Source organism: Borostomias antarcticus, assembly GCF_949987555.1.
Source record: "Borostomias antarcticus genome assembly, chromosome: 23".
Lineage (NCBI taxonomy): Eukaryota > Metazoa > Chordata > Actinopteri > Stomiiformes > Stomiidae > Borostomias > Borostomias antarcticus.
The window spans coordinates 9,584,794-9,603,084 of record NC_140256.1 but is presented as its reverse complement, the minus strand read 5'-3'; the positions used below and the strand labels follow the sequence as shown (position 1 = coordinate 9,603,084).

At 46.0% G+C, this 18,291-nt stretch overlaps 2 protein-coding genes across 2 annotated transcripts; both read left to right on the top strand.

The window, feature by feature from the left end:
* Window positions 1-2,136: 2,136 nt before the first annotated feature.
* Window positions 2,137-4,735, top strand: fgf17 (fibroblast growth factor 17; the record flags this gene model as incomplete). The annotated part of the gene is made up of 5 exons (XM_084456816.1): window positions 2,137-2,168; window positions 2,261-2,297; window positions 2,637-2,814; window positions 3,434-3,540; window positions 4,445-4,735. The coding sequence occupies 5 exons, from the start codon at window positions 2,137-2,139 to the stop codon at window positions 4,733-4,735; spliced, it is 645 nt and encodes a 214-aa protein (XP_084312942.1).
* Window positions 4,736-6,482: 1,747 nt separating this feature from the next.
* On the top strand, window positions 6,483-18,087 carry fkbp15b (FKBP prolyl isomerase family member 15b). The gene is made up of 28 exons (XM_084456725.1): window positions 6,483-6,593; window positions 8,535-8,638; window positions 8,728-8,806; window positions 8,919-8,988; window positions 9,083-9,157; window positions 9,240-9,338; window positions 9,852-10,001; window positions 10,131-10,199; window positions 10,273-10,416; window positions 10,546-10,682; window positions 10,862-10,910; window positions 11,016-11,135; window positions 11,262-11,534; window positions 11,632-11,719; window positions 11,815-11,924; window positions 12,040-12,144; window positions 12,240-12,334; window positions 12,427-12,529; window positions 13,181-13,352; window positions 13,945-14,081; window positions 14,200-14,355; window positions 14,498-14,650; window positions 14,816-14,908; window positions 15,366-15,476; window positions 15,572-15,679; window positions 15,788-16,593; window positions 16,829-16,943; window positions 17,453-18,087. The coding sequence occupies exons 1-28, from the start codon at window positions 6,544-6,546 to the stop codon at window positions 17,531-17,533; spliced, it is 3,852 nt and encodes a 1,283-aa protein (XP_084312851.1). The 5' UTR covers window positions 6,483-6,543; the 3' UTR covers window positions 17,534-18,087.
* The last annotated feature ends 204 nt before the right edge of the window (window positions 18,088-18,291 follow it).

Sequence of the window (18,291 nt, the reverse complement as noted above, 5' to 3'; positions counted from 1 at the left end):
AAAGCAGAATACCAGAGTTAAATAACCAAACTCAACCTGCAACTCATGATTAGTGATGTCAACCATTTGTAGTAGGGCAACATTAATTAGGCTAATGATTTTAAGTGTAATGTGGTTTCATGGGAAACACCTACAAGATAAGTGAGAAGCCATGAGACAGGCTTTACTGGGTAGATGCTGTAAGATGTAATCTAATTGTACAAGCAGACTACATTTAAGTCTGGATCATATATCAACATACTTGACACACATTCTTCGAGCAGCAAATACGTTTTCCAGGTGATGGGGTATCTGCTGCATATACCAAGAAGTGGTTTATTTTTGTAGGGCTATGTGACCAACTTATAAAGGCTTTCTGTAAGTTCCGTATGTCCAAGCGCCTCTAGAATCATGTATCATTTAACTACATTTTACACTTAATTCTTTGTTTTGTTTATTCACCAAAACAAACATTGTTTGTTGTCAAATTATGCCAGAGACTACAGCTTGGGCGACACAATTGATGGATGGACTGACAGCTTTTAAGAAGTGACATTAACAAGTGGAATCAATTGCTACAATGTCTGTCAGTTGCTACAAGCCCTTGCAGGGCGGGTTGACAGAGACGCTTAGCTGCTGTATTTTACAACTTGAGTAGCTGACAGAGGCCCAGTGAGCAGTCAGGTGTATGGAGAGGGACTTTAACAGGGGGCTCACATTACACTCAGTTGTGTTTGAATTAACTGTTATAAAGAACATTTTAAAGTGTTTGTTATAGAGCAATATCAAAAATGTTAGATGTTCTATGAATGTTATATCACAGTTTGCTCTCTCTACTTAACCGGCTTGGTAAGGTATCACATACAGTATGATGTCACCATGTCTTTTCATATTACACTACTTTGTCTCTAAATTTGCATTGACATATATATATATATATATATATATATATATGTCAATGCAAATATTATATATATATATATATATATATATATATATATATATATGTGCGTGTGTGTGTATAAATTATGAAATGATTCAACCATCAAAGTGTGAATAATAACCTCATCAAGTACAAGTGTTGGGTTGTATATTGGAAGTCTATTGAATGGCAGTGGGAAATGAGCATCCTGTTGGCTTCAGTATTCAGGTATTCAGTAGTGTGTGATGTTGATGGCATGTAATCACTGTGGCCTCATGATGAAAAAGCCTATTGTTAGAATGATTTGTTTTAGGTTACCTGAACTGAATGTGTGAGAAGCAGTTAACTGCTCCATATGGGGGAACCAGGCAATGGACTATTTAACACCTTATTGTCACATCTCTCAAGTAACATTAGGCTACTCACTTTTAAATACAATGCTTAATAATGATGTGAATGCCCTTGCTTTACACACCAGGATGAGAGAGAGAGAGAAAGAGAGAGAAAGCTTTTGTCTAAAATGAAGGTGGTGTCAGCTGCTTTTTTATTCAGCCTCTTTAAAAACAGGAAACATTTCACACAAAACGTGTTCACACTGATTAGCAGTGGGTCGTGGTAACATTCTAATTTGTGCCCATTAAAAAGTAATTCACACAGGGAAAGGCCACATAACATTTAGCCCCTTGCAGTTACCCCCAATTCCTTTGGCCACTGTGCTCTGCCCACCCACAACACAAAAACCCAGGCTCCCTGCTCATGGGAGGGACCTTGCCTTTCAACATTTAACCACTGCTCAGCGAGGGACCGGGACGCACTGTGAGAAAGAGGGCTTTTCAAACCTGGAATAATCAGAGAACATTCATAGTGGGAGCTCACAGCCTGGATTTCTTCACCCAACTCAATAATGTAAAGGAAAAGGATGATGGATTTGTATTTATCTGTTCGTATTTGGATATTTTCAAGGGGACCTTTTCACTTCGACTCACTTGCTGTAATTGGAGTATGATTTATAATTCCCCTACTATGCTCACCGAGGTGTTCTGAGAACTCCTTTGAAGAGTTTCTGATCTGAAGCTTGGTGTGAATGGAGTAAGACTGGAAAGGGACGTGAAGTGGACAAGTCAAGTGGATGTGCATATCATATGCAACATCGGCGAACACTGGATTATTGTTTCTTTTTGGAATATCACTGGTTGCTTGAAGAACCCAATTTGGGAGTGGGTCAAACAACGAGAATGTATGGGATAAATCAGCGATGCGTTTACATGTAAGGATGGCCTTATTAAAATGGATATGCCTAATGAAAATGTAATCACATTGTTGATGTTAATGCTTGTTCTTGTTGTTGTTGTTTCACAGATCTTTTCACTTCTTCGTGCTGTGCTGCCATGCCCAGGTAAACTCTTCACATCACTCTCAGGTAGCCCGTCCCTTTGAACAGTTAGTGGAATTAATAGGCTAGCCTAATAAACGCAGGCCGATTCGGATGTCTCAGTGTTATGAAACTATTTTGTTTGTATGTCTAGTCTAATGTTTCCCAATGCAGGCTAGTCTACTTTGAATTATCATAGCCTTGAAATTAGGCCTAAATCTAGCCGCATTGCGCACAGTGTATTTACCCTATTTGTTTGGAGTCAGTCAGTTGCCGCTTTATTCTGTTGGCTCATTAGTACACATTTTCATTAGAGGTTAGAGGAAAATATATGTGATTTTATTTTTCCCTTTACATAAAAAGGGGGAGAATCACCCGTCTCCTAATTTTAACCAGTATGTGAGGGAGCAGGGCGCAGTGACGGACCAGCTTAGCCGGCGACAAGTCAGGGTTTACCAACTATACAGCCGAACCAGCGGGAAGCACGTCCAGATTCAGGACAAGAGGGTCACCGCTAATGCCGAAGATGGCAATTCGTACGGTAAGTGGGTGCCTATGACCTAAAGCCTATGTCAGTTTACTTTGCTGGTTTAATTGCAACGACTAGTTTACTGCAGTGAGGTCAAGGCTGCCATCTCAACCAGATAGCTCTATTGTTAATTTAGATTAGCCAAACGTAGCCTACTGTATCTACCTTCGTCTGGTCTTTTGTCCCTCGCTCAATACACATTCCTAATGGAAGCTGGCCCTAATTAGCCGGAGGGGGTAAATCAATGAACCGATCGGACAAATTCAATTGGAAAATGTGTATTGCATATCCAATAGCTACTGTTTTATTTTAGTTTAATGACAACGCTTATTCAATCAAACAAAAGGTGTTTACGTTTCACTTAAATACTGGTCTAAAACATGTAACTATAATAGTTCACAGTAAAGCCTGTTGTAGAGATAAATCACTCCCATTACAGTACTATTCTTGTGTTGTGTATGCCTATTATATGACTATTCAATGAAATAGCCTATCTATTAGGATGGATTTGACTTGGGCTATGGCAGGATTTATTCCAACATTGCTATATTTCTCTCTCTCTCTCTCTCTCTCTCTCTCTGTGTGTGTGTGTGTGTGTGTGTGTGTGTGTGTGTGTGTGTGTGTTTTGCAGCACGGCTCTTTGTAGAGACTGACACCTTTGGCAGTCGAGTGAGGATCAAAGGGGCTGAGAGCGGTCGCTACCTATGCATGAACCGGAAGGGGAAACTAGTTGGAAAGGTATGATATCAAACTGAAGTTATTGTGGCTCTTAATTTCAGTGCAGTATATACTGATAGACATACAAGACATACAGCATTATTCTAGAACTTATGTTGTTTACAACCCTCCAGTTAAGTCTACACCTATGAGGTCTGCAGAGGCTCAATTAGCTGAAGATCTACAGAGTACAGACAGTTTGTTCAAAGTGCATTCACGTCAAACCTATAAAAGGTTGGTGAATTGACATTATATATTGGAAAAGAGCCCTCTTTATAGGAGGGGTCAGCGATACCATTCAGCTGTGGTTCCAAAAGTAGTGGACGGTTGCAAGGGATGGGAGACATTCTCCATCCCCACACAGTGGATGGTCAAAAGTCAACCGCCTACTTCCTGAATGGAAATGGAAAGATGTATTCAGTGTTGTCTGCTTGCCATGCCTTGAGAAGTAATGGGCCCATCTCTCATCACGTTCTGCTGGTGCTGAAAGGCCAGGCTCTTGTGACGTCTCTTGATAGTGGATACATTCAGATCAAGGGTGTAGCTGTCTAGCAGTTCCTGTATTTTATAAACCTTCTTATTGAGGAATGCTTTGCTAATGATTTCCATAAGCTCTACAGGCATTGCAGAATGGCTCAGATATTAATGATGTGGCTCAGATATGAATGGTAATACACTCATAATCAAGCTTGTTCATTCTGGTGCATATTTGTGTTGTTTCTAAATGGGAGAGGCTTTCTTGATGAGTGTGGAATCATCATTGGTTGTAATGAATGTAATGTAATCTGTTGCATAGGTCTGTATTGTTCAGTTGAAATTGGACTTGTCATCATGATAAGCCATAAACCAAGTTGTACCCATATTACGTTGTCTTGCTGCTTTCTTTCTCTGATGTAAAACTTTTCCTCCCTCATTCTCTCAACAGCCCAATGGAAGAAGCAGGGATTGTATCTTCACAGAGATTGTTCTGGAGAACAATTACACTGCCTTCCAGAATGCCAAGTATGAGGGCTGGTATGTGGCTTTCACCAGGAAAGGGAGGCCCATCAAAGCCTCCAAGACAAGACAGAACCAGAGAGAAGTCCATTTCATCAAGAGGTTACACAAAGGCCCTCTGCCTTTCCCCAACATGGACCAATCCAAACACTTTGAGTTCATCAGTTTTCCACCCACCCGGCGAGCAAAACGGAACAGGAAATCACAGACTTCTACCTAACACAGAACCCAGTGAACTCATATTATTGACAAATAAGAAGAAAAAGATGCAATTTTATTTTTGTATATTTTAATAGGAAAAGATACGTAAAATGCCAAACAATGTAAAGTAATATTGCTGAAAAATGTTCACATGTAAATACTATAAGAGTAAACAAGATTGATGTATATATTTAATAAGACTGTGTGTATATGTGTTTACTGTACGATCTGAGGACAGCCAGGGCAGAATATAGTATATGGGTACATGAATAAACATGTTCAGCTTGGTTGGCACACAACTTCACCATGACAAATGCAACATTTTACCTTTAGATCACGTCTCAAATGACTGCTTTCTTGGTACCAGCTCTAAAATAGATTTCTAAGTTAGGAAACCCCTTTCAGAAATGTAAAGGAACCAACATGTTGTATGTACTGTAGATCAAGGTGCACTACAGCCAATATGCTACATAAAAAAGGTATTTATTATTTTTATGAAAGTATCACAGGCCAGATTCAGAAAACTTTATTGTCTGTTGTGATAGAAAATCGTCTGGCTCAACAATCAACACAATTCTGTCAAATATCAATAATAGCCTACCCAAGACATTCATTTCTACATTAAATAACACAAATACTGATTCGATAATCAATACTCGCTAAATTATAAGACCTGTTTTTGCAAAGCATCATACACACATTAACAGCAATCAAACAAACTCTGAAAATACCACTATGAACTAACCAGCTTATTTTGGGATGTAACTACTGCCACACATGAGCAAATAAAGGCACCACACACCATAGCATTTCAAATGATGAGTCACATACATTTATGGGACTGTGTTATGACAGATCAAAAGGATACAAGGACGTTTGATCAAGGGAAAGGTCTGTAAAAATTGTGAGATTATCCCTGGTAATGAACTTGGAAAGAAGAAAGTCATGAGTATTAGGCTGAATTATCATTAATAGCCAGCAATGTTGTCATGTTTGTGTAATATAGATGAGATCTATTTTCAGCATGATGACAGATTCTTTTTTTAGGTAAACCATTTGTCACTGATTGAGAGCTCTCAGCAAAAAGGAAGTAACCATAAGGAATTCTATCTTATATTGATGAATAATACAGCATGTCATCATCCCTAACCATAAGTGGTATTGGAGAGTAATACTTCTCTTTTCATAACATGTTACGTATTAGAATATATTATATAGGCAGTCTAACTAAATACAGGAACATGGAAGCTGAATAGAATACATACACATACTGTAGATAAAGAGAATAAAAGCAATGTGCAACACACACCAACACAGAATGTAATCATAGTCTCTATTATATACATTACCTAAAATGTGATACACTCACTAAAATGTATCCATGATTTAGCCTATCCAACTCAAATATGAAAATCTTAAAAACAGAGATCTTGAAACTAGATGGGTTAAAACCAGATAGGAGTACCAAGGGCCTCAATACTGATACTACACTGCTCTCTAGTGGTAGTGTCTGCATACTACAAGACTACTTGTGTCATCGTCTCTTGCACTGATCTGAGGTCATGTTTTAATCTACTTAAAGTTTCCTCGAGTAAGATTGTCTGATTCCAGATCTGCTGTCAGTGTTCGCTGCAGCTTACGCTACTCTCCCAAGCAGAAACGGATCACGTGGTATGTCAGATGAGTTCACGAGAAACAGGAAGGAAGATCATTTCATCTTCAGTGTTTTCAAAAAAGAAAATCACAGTTTAAACATTAGGCACATCGTTTCAGATACATATTTATTTTTCATTGGAACAATACAAACGAAACTCTATTGATTCTGAAATGTTTGCCGCTGACGATGAGGATGGGGACTTTTTGTCGCCTACTGGAGGGTGAGTGTTTCTTCCTGCTAATGTTAGGCTAAAGCTAGCTAGTCTAATTAGCAATGTTGTGTGTTTTAATTTGGGTTCATTTAATTTAGCGTTTGTAAATTAGGTGTGATCTGAGAAGCACGTATGCCTGTCATGTGCCCCAGTCCCATGTGAATTCTGCACATAGCTACTGTAGCGCTAGCTGGCTCAGTTGACCGTGGCTACGTTAGCAGTCAGAAGGCTTTTAGCCAAGTCTTATGGTGCGTTCGTTTGTGGTCGGAGGTGGTAAGTCGCAAGTGGCAAAATACCTACTTCCGACCTGTGTGCATTCGAGCTATATACCATTATATCACAGTTACCTAGTTATATCTATATACCATTATATCACAGTTACCTAGTTATATCTATATACCATTATATCACAGTTACCTAGTTATATCTAGTGCATTCGAGCAACTGGGGGCTGAGAAACATATCCGAATTTGCGACAAGGAAGTGCGAGTTCATGCGGTGTTTTATTTAATCATTCCTAGTAGCAAGTCGCAATTTACCACCTCCCAGTTATAAACGAATGCACCATTAGCTAGCTATCACTTCCCCTACTGACAGTAACGTTTGTTTTTGTCAGTTCAGTCATGATAAGGTGAGTCTCGGCCTTAAAAATGTCTCTGTGATACTTGTGTCTTATAAGGTACCCCTGTGTTTTGTTTTATATTTCGTGTCCTAATTGTATACATGTATTGCTAATGTGTGTATACATATAGGCTATTGTTGCAGAGTTTCTGTATAACTTGAATAAAAAAAAAAAAGATAAGGTGAGTCTCAGTTACAATGTTCTTTGCTCATGCAGCTATTAGGAAATACTGAGCTATTCGGTAACGTTAGTCTTGTTAATTGACAACTACTGTATGTGTGTTGGTGTGCTGTAGCTAATATCCCTTGGAGGTTGCAGTGTAATAGATCTAAAATGACTGATATTATTTGGAGTTAAAAGTTTGTCTGGAACTTGACTAGTCTGGTACTGGAGCAGTGATTGGGGGGGTAGCGGCCTCTCTTTGGTCCTAATTCCTCTCACATGCTGCTAGTTAGGAGAGTAGGGCGAGGGCTGCTCAACGCAGCTCAGACGGATCACTTTGGACTGAAGACTGGGCCGGAGCTCCACAGCTCTTCCATTGTGGTGGTGGTGTCAAATTTACCATGGAGGTGTGACTACAGCGAAGAGCAAGACATTTGAGGGGCCCATCTCTGAGAGCAGAATCACTGGATTGTAGCTTACTGACATCGGTGGCCTATGCCTGCCCTACACGTGTTGTCAGGCTTCTCTTGAGCATCAGACCTGGGAGCCTGGGCTTCAGTATGGCTGCTGAGAGGGACGATAGTGACTACCTGTGGAGGGAAATCCAAGGGTCAGTATAGACCTGCATTGGAGAAACACTTTTGTATTGGATACTTTTCATCTCTGTGACACAGAAGGCATGTTTCAGATGTCAAGTGCAGGGACTGTAGAAGGTTTATTAATGTGATATGGTTTTAATAACGACCATGTACTGTACAGTGAGGCAGTGTCAAATGTAGCCATAGCCTAAACAATGTACAGTGGTTTATAATGTGGTTTGCAATAGAACAATGTCAAAGCCTAGTTTTTTCCCTCAGTTTCAAAAGTTGTTTTGATATGAGGGTTGCCATGGCTTTATAGGAAATTGACTGCTTGAAACACATCTGGTGACCTACGGAATGTTGACGTGTTGGAAATCTGACATGAAATGACTCATACGCTATGAGTAGCTTTTCTCCTTTGTGTGTGTGTGTGTGTGTGTGTGTGTGTGTGTGTGTGTGCCAGTTTCTCTGCACATCACCTCTGGACCTCTATAGCTTATTGATGTGACCCTAGAATTTATTTCCGTATACATTAATGGAGTCCCAGGGTCTCACCTCACCTGGTGCCTGCTCTGTCCGTTCCAGGGCCAAGTTAGCCTCCTTGTTTGGAATGGACCAAGCAGTGAGTCAGGGCAATGACTCCTTCCAGTACACGGCACCCAAACAGCCCCGGAAGAGCTCAAATCCAGGTAAGAGAGATCAGATCTTAGCTAGTCTAGAGTAAGTAGGCTACAGTGTGAGACTGTGAGTGTTGAAAAAGGTTGTTTTCCATTTTCAGGACCACCTGCCCAGAAACCTACTCCCCCTCCTGGAGCTCCTGCTGTGTTATTGGCCACAGCGGTCCATGCTTTCAAATAGTGAGTATCTTCCCTTAGATAGTGAATAAACATGTCATTATATGGCACTATGAGATCAGACATTGCGCTGTCATACTTATGTGTATACTGACCTCCATCTCTTTCTGTCCAGTCTTAACGGACAGTATGCCAAGCAAGGCAAGCTGGGAGCTGCAGTCCTGGGCAACCACACGACAAAAGAGGTTGGAATTCAGTTCTCTCAGGCTTACTCATATTTCGTTACTTTCTAGTCTTTATCTTTGAATGACGCTTATGCTTCTGTCTGTTCTGTTGTAGTACAAGCTCTTACTGTATGCAAGTCAACAGAAACAAGTGACTGCGGCCAAGATTCACGTAGGGTTTGTCTTCACGGTGAGTCTGTGTCAAAGGGAACAAGCCCGTAAGAGAACATGGCTCCTCTCAGAGAATCTCATCCTCCAAATATCTCCCACAGGTACAGCCTAGCAACTACTGCACCTTTTATGATGACCAGCGGCAGAACTGGTCCCTGATGTTTGACACTGAGAAAGCTGCCACGGACTTTTGCAAAGAGGTGAAGACTTATGGTCACTTTTTTGTGTGCAGTTTCACCTGTGTAGTTTTACCTACCTACCTACCTACCTACCTACCTACCTACCTACCTACCTACCTACCTACCTACCTACCTATACATACCTACCTACCTATCTATACCTACCTACCTACCTACCTACCTACTTACCTACACAGTACCTACCTACCTACCTACCTACCTACCTACCTACCTACCTACCTACCTACCTATACATACCTACCTACCTATCTATACCTACCTACCTACCTACCTACTTACCTACACAGTACCTACCTACCTACCTACCTACTGTACCTACCTACCTACCTACCTACCTACCTACCTTCTGACCTACCTACCTACTTACCTACCTACCTACTTATCACTTGAGCTGGTATTTGGTTGTTTTATGCAGACAACTATACGGGTAATTACACAGACCTAGATACAGCCTTTTCAAAGACCATAGTAGAGCATCTCCAACAATCTGCATGTGTCTTTTGTTTGATGTAGGTGTGTTTAGCCAAAGTGAACAGCGCCCCCTCCCTAGATGTGGTGGTGGTGCAGGACTTGTGTCTGGGAGAGGGGCAGGGGGTGGAACACGGAGACTCCCTGGAGGTAGCATACACAGGCTGGCTCCTGCAGGACCACGCCATCGGACAGGTGAAGCACCCTTCTGCTCAATGAAGCTTTCGAGATCAGTATTTTGCTGATTCACTCTGAGATATACAGTTGCCCAAATGCTGGACATTGACATATGGATTGACATATGGATGTCAATTATTGTTTCAGATGTTCGACTCAAATCTGAACAAAGGCAAGCTTCTGCGACTGAAGCTTGGAGCTGGAAAAGTGATGAAGGTGAGTCATCCTTATCCAGCAGCTGACTGAAGGAGCTCTGGCTCAGCTAAAGACTTTCCTCTCTGTGACTCAGGGCTGGGAGGAGGGCATGCTGGGAATGAGGAAGGCAGGCCGCCGTCTCATGGTGATCCCACCCAGCCTGGGCTACGGCTCCCAGGGAGTAGCCAATCGCGTCCCGGGAGACAGCACGCTCATCTTCGAGGCGGAGCTTCGGCGGGTAAACCCCTCTAAAGCCACACTAAATCCAACCGTCCAGTAACACTAAGCCAACGTCTTTTGTTAATGGTCGACATGAATTTCAGATGTTCTATTCCCTCTTCCCTCCCCCTGTCTGTTGTGGTCCCAGGTGAAGTTAGCGAAGGACAGTGGATCTGACCGGGCCAGCGCCGGCTCCAGGGACTCTGCTGCCCCCTCCCCTGCCCCCAGCGTGGAGAACCCAGACCTCTCAGCTCAGACCCCGGCCACAGGCCCAGGAAGACCTGGGTAGGATCCATATCGGCCCTCCAGAACAACACACACACACACACCCACACACACACACACACACACACACACACACACACACACACAACACGTCCTCAATGTCCACATCTGACTGACCTGACACCCCACTTTTGTTCTCTCTGACTCTCTTTCTAACTTACTATTCTGATCCTACTTAGCGAACCGCCACTACGTTCAAAATCAGACTCCCTCAGCGAGCAGTTGGCCGTGAGTTCGCTCTCCGTTTATCTCCCCTAAACCCTGATACGAAGTGAGCAGCACACTTTTGATTCTGACCGATGTCTAACCTACGCCACGTTCTCCTGACCGCAGAATCCAGATGCCACCAAAGCCAAGCTGATCTCTCGCATGGCCAAGATGGGCCAGCCCATGTTGCCCTTCCTGGCGGGGGCCGTGGCGTCCCAGCCGGACTCCAGCGACTCTGAGATGGAGGTGAGGTCAAAGGGATTGCGCAACAGGAGCCACGTACGTTCCTCGTTAACTAGGCACGTAGCACAATAACATCCTCGTGGAGAGGAGGATAACGTTGGACCGCACGTGACTTGTGTCTTCCTTCAGGACCCCGGCGTGTCCAGAGCGAAGGAGGGTCCCGCTACGCCCCCGCCATCCACAGCCCACGGTGACCTCCCTAAACAGCCTTCTGCCGGAACGGCACGCCCCCGAGCACAAGACACACATTTTACCGATGATCCTTCCGACGACGAAAGGTTGAATGTCGCCCGTCTCTCCGCAGTGCTTTCACACCCTCACGCGGCCCAGCCCACCGCCTTGGTTCCCGTCGCCATGACGGCCCCGCAGCCCGTGATGCCGGGCTCCGCCCACGCCTTCCAGGTGAGGACGGCGCGCCGCTTGGCGCTCGCTTTCAAAGAACCGAATCACTACTGTTCTGTTTTGGGTATTCAAAGCGGCCTGTGATGCTCTTCTCCAGCCTTACGGCTACGCACAGACGTCCGTGCCCCCCCCCCAGCACCCCCCGGCAGGCCCCATGTACCCCACCCAGACGGTTCCCTACATGGGTAAGACCAGCGAACTCTCACAGAGGTTACCGTTAAATACGACGACCACGTGTTCGATGCTCAACCGCGTGCGAACGGGACTGTCCTCCCCCCAGGCACGGGCGACGTCACTTCCTTCTTGATGACCGAGGCTCGCCAACACAACACCGAGATCCGGCTAGCGGTGGGCAAAGTCGCGGATAAAGTGGATCACCTTTGTTCAAAGGTCGGTGTGGATGGGTGTGATATCTTACGATAGATAGACAGAGAGAGAGAGATAACTTACTTTGACGTTTTCACTCGGAGAGCAGCGGCCATACGTTTCTTATCTCTTGGGACAGGTGGAGGACCTTCAGAGGCAGGGGCAGGGCGGCCTCTCCCTGGGTCTGCCCAGCATGTCTATGGAAACCACCATGATCATGCACAACATCCAGAGAATCATCCAGGTGAGCTCGCTCGGCCCGCGCTGCCGGGAGGACGCCGGCCGTTCTCCTCCTCCGTCGTGCGTGTCTCAAGACGTCCTTCTGCCTTGCCTCCACAGGAGAACGAGTGTTTGAAGAAGGAGGTGTTTGAGAAGAGCTCTCGCGTGGAGGAGCAGAACAGGAAGATCGGCGAGCTCATCAACCAGAACCAGAGGTGGGGGGTCCCGTACCAGCCGTGTCACCGCGAAGGTCACAGGCGTCGGTGCGCGCGTTTTGTGTGAAGGTCCCTCTGGTGTCGTTGTCCAGGTACATGGAGCAGAGTAACCTGCTGCTGGAGAAGAGGAACGACTCGCTCAAGTCCTCCAGCGACCACAACCAGGCCCGGGTGCTACAGGCTGAACAGGACAAGGTAACCCGGCCGTTAGCTGTCCCTTCAGATACTATGACGGCGCAGAGCTGATGTCTGTCCCCTAAAAGGACGGACTCGCCTGTCGAAGTACTACTCTCACAGTCTGGCTCCGTGAGATTGTTCCGACCGGGATCGGTCCTCTTTTGACACGGGCTTGGTCTTTCTAAATCTCCTGTACGCCTGGGGTCTTGGAACACCGTGCTTCTAATAACAGCTCCCACCTATGTGACCAACTGGCTTCTGGCTGTGTGCGCTGCTGTACAGCCCCTGACGGTCTAAGGACCTTTAGTAGTGACTGCTCTCTCTTCCCAGCATGCACTGCCTCAGGACCTGGGCGTGGGCCAGGTGAGCTCTCTAGTACCGCCCCCTACATCATCTCACCCCCGCCCCCCTCCCCACGCACCCTATCTTCACTAACCTTGATTTCTTTCTTTTTTCTTTCTCCTGCTCATCGGTCATCCTGGTCTTCTTCCCACAGGGTCATGCTGCTTAACTCCAGTAAAGCACTCATCACACCCAGCCTGTCCATCACCGTCCACCTGTCTGTCTCACTGTCTGTCTCGTGGCTGTGTAGACAGACTCACGTGACTCGGTGTCTCGCCCTCTATCTTTCTCTCTCTCTCTCTCTCTCTCTCTCTCTCTCTCTCTCAGGTGCGCCTGACAGAGGAGCTGGCGTCGTCTATAGCGCGCGTGTCCCAACTTCAGCAGGAGGCCACCTCCCACCAGCAGAGGGCCTCAGAGCTGCAGAGCAAGCTCACCTCTGCCCTGCAGGACGGAGAGACACACGGCGCACGCATCTCGTCCCTGGAGAGCCAGCTGGAAGGTCTGGAACACTGACTAGACTGAATTAAAAGGGATAGCAGAGACTGAGAGGACAGTGGAGAGAGAATACTATACTAGACTAGAGAGGGCTGCAAATGAGAGTATGTTTCATTAAAGTCGCACTGAAATGAAAAAAGCATTCCGTCCCATTTTGGTTCACATAATTGGTCATAGTGTTCACCTATTCAACGATGTATGCCAAAAAAATTACAAAATTCTACTTTTGTTGTAATCTTATATCAAAGTATATAATTTCTTACTTCCTGGAAAACGGTAGGTCACGTGCAATTACGACAACAGGTACCTTAGATTTTAGGCCAATAATCTCACGAAATCCGCCCGTCAATCAACGCTATCCTTCTATCGAATCTGTCTAAAGTTCTTAAAACCCGTCCACTTGTCAATGTTCCAATCAAATTCCTCTAAACATGTGTCCCACCCTCATAGCTTGTTTGCTCGGAAATACATCAAACTACGGAAGCTAGATGATCTCAAACGTCCGTTTCAGTGCGACTTTAAGGCTAGCCTAAATCATTAAAAAATTACTTTGTGTGTGCGTGTGCATGTCCGTGTGCGTGGGTGTGTCTGTTCAGAGCTGAGGGAGTCGGCAGAGCGAGCCCAGGCTCAGTACCGCACGGAGAAGCAGAAACGCAAAGAGATGGCGCTGAAAGTGAACAACATGGAGGAGGAGGTGCAGGACCTGAAGACGGACAAGGAGAGTCTGGAACGAGTGAGTGTGACGTCGACCGCCCCGACCTGTCTGTGTGTTTTGGTCTGTGGGGTACGAGTCCCCCCTCGGGGACGGGGGACGGGGACGATAGCGACCGACGACGTCTCCCTCCCTTCAGACGCTGTCGGACAGGAAGAGGAAGTGGCAGGCGGAGAGGCAGAGGTGCGACGAAGAGATGGAGGAGCTACGGAGGAGCAGCCAGCAGGACATGGACAACCTGAGAGCCCAGCTCCGCAAGGCCAGGACCAGCACTGACCAGGCCGCCTCCGGACAGGTACAGGATGGGGACAGTGGATATAGAGGATGGATAAGGCTGTGTAGTGGAAAGGTTTCCATCTAGAAATCCTGTGCGTGTGCGTGTGTGTGCGTGTGCGTGTGTGTGTGAGTGTGTGTGTGTGTGTGTGTGTGTGCTCCAGTTGGCCCAGCTGCAAGCAGAGCTGGACGAGGAATGGCAGAGGAAGTGTGAACAGGCGTTGGCCTCGGCTAAGGAGCAGCAGGGACGTGAAATGGCCGATCTCATAGAGCAGAGAGAGACACTGGAGCAAAGACTGACCCAGCTACAGGAAAAGGTCAACAGCCTAACACGACTCTCTCTCTCTCTCTCTCTCTCTCCCCAAACTCTCCAAACTCTTAAAATTGCTCTTTAACATTGGGACAGCATGGATAAGCACAAGACAAGACATGTACAATTACTTGTTGTGTAGCTTAAGGCCTAAAGCCCCTTCTTTCAACAGTTTGCAGCTATGAAGCAGTTGAGAGATTCAGAAGACCAGCACTTACTGCAGCAGCAAAGACAGAGTGAAGAGCTGCAGGCCCTTCAACAAAAGGTACTGAGCTCATGAGCTTTTACTGTCCAAGTAGCCGGATGTCTGTCTGTCTGTCTGTCTGTCTGTCTGTCTGTCTGTCTGTCTGTCTGTCTGTCTGTCTGTCTGTCTGTCTGTCTGTCTGTCTGTCTGTCTGTCTGTCTGTCTGTCTGTCTGTCTGTCTGTCTGTCTGTCTGTCTGTCTCTCTCTCCCTCCCTCTCCCTCTCCCTCTCCCTCTCCCTCTCCCTCTCCCTCTCCCTCTCCCTCCCTCTCTCTCTCTCTCTCTCTCTCTCTCTCTCTTTCTCTCTCTCTCTTTCTCTTAATTCAGTGTATTATGGATTATGGTGCTTTATTGGTATGAAATACATCAGTACATATTGGCATGACATGCACAGACAGTCTCTCTCACACATACACAAAAGCACACACACATACACACACAAATACACACACACAATCATTCTCTCTTCATTTCCCTCAGTATACAGCCTTGGAGGAGCAGTCGGCAGCTGTGAGACAGAACATGGAGGAGCGAGTAGCCGAGCTAGAGAGGAGACTCGCAGAGCAGGGCCAGGGAGACACTGCAGGGGAGGTGAGTGACACACACACACACACACACTCACAGATTGTCAAAACTGTTTGTATGTCATTGATAACGTGACGCTGACCCTGTATGTATCCTGGCAGGTGAAGCGTGTGATGAACGGAGTGTTCCACTCCCTCCGGGGGGAGTTCGACCTGCATGAGTCCTACACCGGCAGCACTGTGCTGGGCGTGCTCGTCAGCACCATTAAGGTAGACCAGCTCACGTCACCGGAACAACCTCTGTCTTCTTCTGTCGGTCACTACGGAGGGAGACTGAGATGGATTAGGTTGTATTAACGTCGAAGTGTCTTTCCACAGAATGTGACCCTGCAGCTCCTGAATGGCACAGAAAGGCCTTCGTCTCGTCGGAGTGAGAAGGAGGAGGAGGAGGAGGATGGTGACGCTTCACAGAGGGAGGGGAGACCAGCGCAGGTTGTGCATGTGAACGGGAAGGATGAAGAGGAGGAGGAGGATGAGGAGGAGCAGAGAGCAGAGCCAGAGGTCGAGCAGCCCAGGGAAGTCCAGGAAGAGCCCAGAGATCTGAAGGACACGGTCAGCGAGGAGGCGGCGCCAGAGGCAGAACAGTCAATACCAGCGGAGCTGAAGACCCAAACAGAGCCACGAGTAGAGCAAGTACCCGAGATCCAGCCAGAACCTGAGCAGAAGGAGATCCATCCAGAACCTGAGCACAAGCCACATCCTCCTACAGGCACGTCTTCAAAACCACCGGCAGAAAACACCACACAGTGTTCGGGATCGGCTGACAGGAAGCCCAAGGAGAATCGACGCCCTGAGAGTGAACACCAAACCCAGTCAGAGGGAGATGAAACCAGCCAGGAGACAAAGAAAGTCATTGTGAGCGAAGACCCTCCAGGAGAAGAACCCCTGGTAAAAACCAACCTGAAGGCTACAGGTCCTCCAACCCAGGCTACAGGTCCTCCAACCCAGGCTACAGGTCCTCCAACCCAGGCTAGAGGTCCTCCAACCCAGGCTAGAGGTCCTCCAACCCAGGCTACAGGTCCTCCAACCCAGGCTACAGGTCCTCCAACCCAGGCTACAGGTCCTCCAACCCAGCCCCCGCCTCCACCAAACCCTCTAGTGGACAGTCCAGGCAAGGTCACAAGGTGAGTCCCACATGGAGGCCTCAGGCTGGTCTCATTTAACGCGGCCATATCCATGTCTGTAATCAAGTCTGTTATCCCTTGCTAATATGCATGAATTCCTGCAAAATTCTCTCTCAGAGCTCTCTCTCTCTCGCTCTCTCTCGCTCTCTCTCTCTCTCTCTCTCTCTCTCTCTTTCCCACTTTCTCTCTCTCTGCCTGTATCCTTCCACCCATGTGTGTTGTGCTATTCTCTCAGTTTGACTGAGGGGGTAGGGGAGGAAAATGGAGAGGAGCCATTTTTCCGCAGCTCAGCCCCAACCAAACCCCCACCACCCCCCGCTGCGGAGGAGGAGGAGGATGAGGATGAGTTGGTGAGGAAGGATCTGTCGAGCTGAGGCTCCGGGCCTCTCAGATTACAGCACACTGCTTCACTTCCCCTGTGTTTGTCAGTTGAGTCTGTCTGTCATGCGCTCTGTACTGTTAAAGGAGTAGTAAAGGAAAAATGCATGTTTAGCCCTGTTTTAAGGTTACTTATGATCATATACTATATATAATGGTTCAGATCAAAACGTTGACAAAACTAGCACTTTTGAGAAAGTCTTTGAAATTGAGAGTTTAACATGTTTTTTGAATGATTTTTCACGGTGCCCACCCACATCCATTGTATGACCAAAACGGTGGTAGAGCAATTATCAGACTTTCTAGTGCTAGTTTTGTCAACGTTTTGATCTGATCCATTGTACATGATCATAGAGAGTTATGCACTGAGAACAATGTCCGCCCTTTTATCACTATGCTTTGTGCTGCTGTCTGCTTTGTACTGAACGCTACCGAGGAGGTTAACGTCGGCGTGTCTTCTCTTTTTTTTTTTTCCCCACAGAGCTTGAAGGGTTGCCCTCCTCCAGCTCCACTATTTGGTGATGAAGACGACGAGGATGATGATTTGGACTGGCTGGGCTAAACAGCAGTGAAACTTAAAGTCTTATGAGTCCTGTTGTTCGGAAGGACTAATCCTCCTAGGAAAGACTGTGCCCTAATTAAAAGACCATGCCTTGAAGGTCACCTGGTGACCTCACTATCTGCCTGGCCCAAGGTTACCGTCAGAACAACCTGAGAGAGAGGGAGGGACCTCCTGACTGACTGCATCTAAAACTGCACTTAAGAGACTTGTGTGCCGTGTTGAGACCAGTAATGGTTGACCTGACTGCTGCTGCCTAGAAAAACAAACGTGCAATCATGAACTCTGATTGCATCTGCGAGAAAAAGCAAGCCTTTCCCAATGAAATCAAAAGTAAAAAGGCATCTCATAAATGATCTTTGATTTGTAGCCTTATGATAACTCTATTATGCTCTAGAAATTTTACAGATACTGTAGCAAGGATGTTAATTTATCTGACATGATTAAACATTTTCTCTGTTGTCTGTCAATGGTTTCAAAACTGTAGGCTATGTGTTATGTGCTAATAGCCTACGTTTGCTGCTTCAAGAACATGGCACTTTTACACATTTTTGCTAACCGAGATTCATTCCAAAATAATAAATGCTGTTGGATCCGTGACCCTCTGATGTTTAATGTTCCATCATTTCTATGTCCTCCACTGGACCGGACCCGTCCGTAGCCATGATTAAGAAGCTTTCTGTCAGATTAGTTGAAACTTTCTGGCAGATTACTCGACTACATCCTACTGGTGGCAGCTGGCGGGTGCATGCCTCTTCATG

What these genes read in the sequence shown, in the direction of transcription:
- fkbp15b (XM_084456725.1), top strand. Translation starts at nt 6,544, where the DNA reads ATGTTTGCCGCTGACGATGAGGATGGGGACTTTTTGTCGCCTACTGGA. An exon ending in CCAGACGGTTCCCTACATGG is followed by an intron (nt 11,720 to 11,814) that starts GTAAGACCAGCG and finishes TCCTCCCCCCAG; the next exon opens with GCACGGGCGACGTCACTTCC. An exon ending in CCTGGAGAGCCAGCTGGAAG is followed by an intron (nt 13,353 to 13,944) that starts GTCTGGAACACT and finishes GTGTCTGTTCAG; the next exon opens with AGCTGAGGGAGTCGGCAGAG.